At 28.9% G+C, this 6,365-nt stretch overlaps 1 protein-coding gene across 1 annotated transcript; it reads left to right on the top strand.

The window, feature by feature from the left end:
- The first annotated feature begins 3,161 nt into the window (after nucleotides 1-3,161).
- Nucleotides 3,162-4,226, top strand: LOC123292685 (homeotic protein proboscipedia-like). The gene has a single exon (XM_044873398.1). It carries the CDS (start codon nucleotides 3,165-3,167, stop codon nucleotides 4,224-4,226), a length of 1,062 nt encoding a protein of 353 aa, XP_044729333.1. The 5' UTR covers nucleotides 3,162-3,164.
- Nucleotides 4,227-6,365: the final 2,139 nt, after the last annotated feature.

The following is a 6,365-nucleotide window of genomic DNA, read 5'->3' as shown; positions in this document are numbered from 1 at the left end:
AAAATGTTTTTTATAAAAAAATAAACAACTTTTGTTTGAAATACCATTATTTTCGTAATTAAATTATCTTTCTTTTGAAACCAATTGCGATTGGGAAACAGATCGATGCAGTTACCTTTATTGACTTATCAATTCATACGGTTGTAACAGATCTATATCGATCGAATCTGTTAACCAATCAAAATTGGTATCTGAAGAAAGATAATTTAATTACGAATACGTATAGGCTTGCCTGCAAAAAAACCATTCGTGGAAAAAATTGATTAAAATCAATTTAATTAGATTATCCATGAACACTTTTCAATAGATAAGCTATCATAGGCGTGTTATAAATCAATAAAACTTCAACAAAAATATGATTCATTGGATTATTGGGGTGAAATTCAATCTTATACCGTCTCCTGTACTAATCGAAGTGATTCGAAATTTTTTGCCATTTGTGTACTTATGTATAGTTATTGTTACAAATACGTTCTTTATAGTAGTGTTTAAAATCATTAATCAAATCAATCAACTGAAAACAAAAAAAGCAAAAAAAAAAAACAAAAACAATCAACAACGTGTGTACGTAGGTATATTTAAAAAAATCAAAATTAAAAGCAAACAATTACTCTGTTTTTTTTTTTATTTTGTTTTTTGATTCTTTGTTTTTTTTTACGTTGATTCTAAATGAAATGGTAGGTATCTATATTTTTTGAATTAGATTTATTTACAGGTTCACTTTTACCTATACACCTAGTATGCAGATAAAATAAAGAACAATATTCTACAGTGGTTTTTACGAAAAATTGTTTCAAATGAAAATAATTTTTGTTTAATATACAATAAAAGTTGATTATTTTTTTATAAGAAACATTTTTTACATTTAAACTTTTGTTCTATCTCTAACGGTTTACAAGATGGGTCCTACGTACCCGAGACCCAATTGACCTATGTTGCTCATTTACGAACTCGACCTCAGTTGCTTAATATCTCTTTTCGTTTATGAGTAATCGTGATGACGGACAGACAGACGACAGACAGGCAAACAGCCGGAAATGGGCTAATTAGGTGATTTTATGAACACTTATACCAAAATTTTATTATAGTGTCAATATTTTTAAGCGTTACAAACTTAGGACTAAACTTATCTATGACAAACTATCTCTGACTAATTATGAAGAGCATTTGCGTAAGATACGCACCTATGATATGCGTCTTTGGAGTATTTTTCTCGATGATCCTTAATCTACTTAGATTTTATTTATTTTTAATTTATTTTTTACTTTTGTAGTTTTGTAGTAGGAACGTTTTTGATATCTTTCAGAAAATCAATAAAATTTATACTTACAACAACTCACATAAATTAAAGATAATTTCAACAGGAATTTTGCAAAACCTTACCTGAAACAAAAAAATTAGAAATTAATTTCAATTACAGATAGCATTTTCGCAACAAAGAAATAATATTCGACGTATATAGTTACTAAGTTTAGAAATTCTCTAATCACTCTGGTATATGATTGAAATTGAATGAAGATAATCTGTTCAATACAATAAATCAAAAATCTTTTTCTTTTGAAATTGGCTGAGAAAAGTAGTAAATTTCAATATCATATGAACATCCCAAAGTTTTATACTCTTACGAACCATACCAAACGTACTTCTGCATGCGCAAAAATTCACATTACACGGAGAAACAGTCAAAAGTTTACGATTTTAGCCAATGTCCACAAATATTCTTATAAAATCTGTACAAAATGCATAGGTAATTCTTAATTATTACAGCCTCGTTGTCAAAATGTGCCGTGGAAAAAACGGATTCTCATAATATAATCGTATCCATTCATGTTCAATTTCGAAAAGAGTTAGCCCTTAATTATATAATTACAAAAAATTATTTTACATATAATTTAAAAATTTATTCATGAGCTTATATGGGAGGAGTGGTTGGATAAACCCATTCTTACGTAAGATTTTATGGGTTGAAATTTTATATTAGAAATAATGCATGTATGTACATCGCGGACTATAGTCTCTGTACTAAAGAATAAGAATCTTGAATTTACATCAAACTGTGAGCTTTAGTGTAACTGATCCTTTTCTAACAATGTTTTATTACTTATTTGGCAAAAGATTGAATCTCACCCTAGAAAAATCTTATGTATGCTTAAGTGAGGAAGTGGGGGCGGGTACAAAAATCGTCAAAATTATGCTAATGTTGTTAATGAATGGCTCCTTACTTAAACATATTTACCTCATAATTTTGAATAACATCCATGTGACCAAGGTTTTAGTCGAATTGTTAATTATTAGAAATAGATTTCAAGTATTGAATGGAGATTCTTAAGTAACTACTCTTTTATCCCTATTTTTACATGTAAAGAACAACTGAAAAAACTAAACGAAGTATTTCATAATTCAACTTTTTTGTTGATAAACAATTCTTAACAAGACTCCTTTTTTGTAGTACACAATTTACTGAATATAAATTCTTCACCTCTTTGGGCGTAGAAATAGAGAGGGGGGATAAATTCTGAAAACCCCATCTGTTACGCCAATATATTAGAATTTGGCATAATATCCTTTCTCATTAAAAATTACAAAAGAAAATATTTCACGATATCAACTTTACGGCCGCCTAACACCCAGAAGAAGAAACTTGTAACTAAGTTTAGCTAAGTTTAGACAAGTTTAGCTACATAGACTTATTTTGGGCTGTACTACGTCTGGTAGATCGTTAAAAAAGGCCTTTCAGGAACACTATGTATAATATCATTTTCCTAAAATATACAAGTACCTCTGTGTCCTGTATAGCTGTATCAGTTAATCAGTAAAATTTTTAGGTATTTTAATAATTATTCCATTACATACATAATTAGAACAAAGTAAAGAAAAATGTAAAAAAAATCATAACCTCGAAATTAATAACCAACCAATTGATTAATAATAATCTACATATTAAAGAATTAATCACATTTCACACAAAATTTCACAACATCTTTTTCACCTACAAACCAAAATCAATGACATATACAAACAAAATTATTAACAAATATTTAACAATCGGGGGAAAAAAATAACAATTTATATTGTTAATTTTTTAATATAAAAACAAATCATTGAACCTATAATTCAGTATTCAATCAACATCCGATTTAACTCAAAAAAACATTAAAACCAAAATGTTAAAGATCAGTGTAATTGTGCTCGTTCTATTTTACATCAAAAATAGTGTGTCAATCCAAAATAAAATCGAAAAAGTTTATGTTCATCAAAAACAACAAATATCCGACCAAGATAATACAGCCAGTGCAAGTGGTTATATGTATCGTAGTGATGGGCATGGGCCAGCAACTTACGTCGATTTGGGTGGACATCCACAACAAAAATATGGTTTAGTGCAAGTACCAACCAAATACTATCCACAACCTCAACCTCAAAAGTATTATCAACCTGAATATCTACCAGAGCCTCAGCCACAAGTTATTTATCAACAACCACAAGAACAATACATTGCACCAGCGCCCCAAGTGATCTACCAAAAACCTGTTGCACAATACTCAAATTATATTTTACCAAAACCAGTACCTTTTGTGGAAGGTAGTACTGGTGAAGAATTTAAGAAAGGCGGTGGAGAACAATTCAATGCTGAACATTTTTCAAAACAAGGCGAAAAAGGCGAAAAAGGATATAAATCTAAACATGATTACGAGAAAGGTCAAAAAGGTCATCATGGAAACGAACACCATAAAGGTTATTATGATGAAAATGCTGGACATAAAGCTGGTCATTCTGATTCTGGAGCTTATTATGATGAAGGGCACCAAGCAGCAAAAGCAGCAAAAGGTGAAAACTTCCATGAATCAAAAGGGCATAAAAAAGGATCAAAAACTACTGGATTCCATAATGTATACCATAAAGATGAATACAAAAAAGATCATACCTTCTACGATGAGGCAGATGTAAGAGGTCATCATGAAAAATACGGTGATGAAGGGGCACACCATTCTTCAGCTGCTGGTGGATTTAAAAAGGGAGGTAGTCATGATTCTGCATTCTTAGAAAAAGAAAATGGAAAACAGGGACATTATGACAAAGGGCATAACGATCAAGCACATAAAGGGTATAAGGGACAAAGTGGTCAAGAAGAATACTATTCTGATTTAGAAGCTTACAAAAAGAACAACGAACAAAGTGATGGAAAAGAGTATGGATACAAGGAAAGTGATGGAAAATATTATTAAAGTTTTTAAATTGTTATGATTGTTTTTATCGTAAATTTGTTTTTCACCAATTTTTATTACTAGATTTTCTGATTAAATTTAATATTAAATATATAAAATCTTTTTTTTTACTTATTTAAAGCTATTTTACTGTTAGCGTAAAAAGAAAGCACACCTATAACTCCTTAGCGAAACCTATTCATATTATTTTAATGACTAAATTTTTATACATAAATAAAAAAAAATTCTTGACACTTGAGTATAATTTAAACTCATCACTAGCCAGCTATTAGATGATTAATTTGGATCAAAACTTATCATTGTATAATGAAAGTAACTATAAGTATAGCCTTACTATGTAATGCTGTTTTGACCATTTCCTGATTGATGGAATTGGGTGAAATGACTGGCTAAAAAAGTGGCCATTGGCTAACTAAGAATGGCCACTTTTAAAGCCAATTTCATCTAGTTTCATCAATCAGGCAATGGTCAAAACAGCATTAAATAGTAAGCCGTTTACAAAAAAATTTGTATTAGGCTCACTAATTAGAAGCTACCTGCATAATTTCATCTCTTTATCTTATATTTTTGTTGTTTATTTTTTTACAAGAAACATTTTTTACAATTAAACGTTTGTTCTCTCTCAAACGGTCAAGCCAAACTCAAAATTTTTAACATCGAAAACCATGTTAATTTTTCAAGCATCATATCTCAAAAACTAAGAGACATATGGAGTTGTAGGCTAGCTTCAATTGCTCAAAAATATACTTTCAAAATTATAAAGTCAAAGGCTTATAATTTTTGAATAAAACTGCAAAAACTGAAACAAGTCCGAAAATTTTGCAGTTTTTCACAGATTCCCCTGGTTTAGCACAAAATTTTTTTGCTTGCAAAACGTAGTTTCACACTACCCAAAAGAGTCCAAATAACATACCAAAATAACAGCTTTACATCGGATTTGAATGACGTATTTGGATTTGTATAATGTACATTTATCTTTTTGCCACAATTATAATTAATTACACATTGTATTTATTATTTTAAAGTCAACAGCATTTGAACCAGCATTTAACAAATTAAGAGAGTTCTTCATATTATATACTGACCTATTCCGCGATGATAATATCTATCATTAATTTTGTAAACATAAAATTAGTAGTATTACTTTAGTTGTTTTTTTGTGTATTTCTCAATAACATGCAGGATTCTGGGAAAAGTAAATTAATTGTAGGTTTCCCTATCCGAAAGAGTTAGTAACGGAACCTTTTTACTAATATTCCGCTGCCCGTCAGTTCGTCTGTCAGTAGGTTGTATCTCATGAAATAATAGATTCTGTAAAAAAAATAGTTTTTTGATGTATGGTTTATTGATTATTGAATTTGTTTTTTTCATAACTCAAGTCGAACCATTCAACGATTTAATAAAGGAAAAATGGAATATTAATTGGCAAATTATCATGAACCAATTTTATAGTTCGTTTATTAAATCAAAATTAACTGTAGTATATATCAGTAGTAATGATAATTCATTATTCGTAACTATGCTTTTTGGGAGACAGAATGCCATAGCTCGGAAAGTATTATATTAATAGAAATGAAAAACAATCAAATGACTTTCTTATTTTAACAGATTTATGGTTATCTTCTACATTTTTAATTGTATTTACTGTTTATGAGTTATCCACGAAAAATTTTTTAATTTTGATGTTTCGCACGTAACAGAATATATAATAACATGAAAAAAGTAATTGTCGTAAAAAGTAGCATATATCAACTAAGTTTGATGCTAGAAAGTTTAACAAAACTCTATAATGTGCGGAATTACGTCAGCTACAACTGATGTATAAGAAGCTTTTTTTTCTGTTAATAAATACTTTTTATTCTACTTGAGAAAAACCGATTTCTCTATATTAATTTTTCATTTTAAAAATGTTTTTCATAGCTCGGAGTCATTTAAATTACTATTCTAGATTCTATAAACTACATATAACCAAATTTTCATCTATTCACTTAATTTTCGAGCTCAAAAATGTATATTGTCGATGGTAATAAGTTAACTTAAATATTGAGCAATCAAATATTCAAAACCGTTTGTTTTGATATGTGGTTTTACATCCAGCTTTTATATTATTATTATTAAATTATACATTTGGTAATAAAA

Source organism: Chrysoperla carnea, chromosome 2 (assembly GCF_905475395.1).
Source record: "Chrysoperla carnea chromosome 2, inChrCarn1.1, whole genome shotgun sequence".
NCBI lineage: Eukaryota > Metazoa > Arthropoda > Insecta > Neuroptera > Chrysopidae > Chrysoperla > Chrysoperla carnea.
Note: the sequence above shows the minus strand (reverse complement) of the source record. Positions and strands in the feature narration are given on the sequence as shown.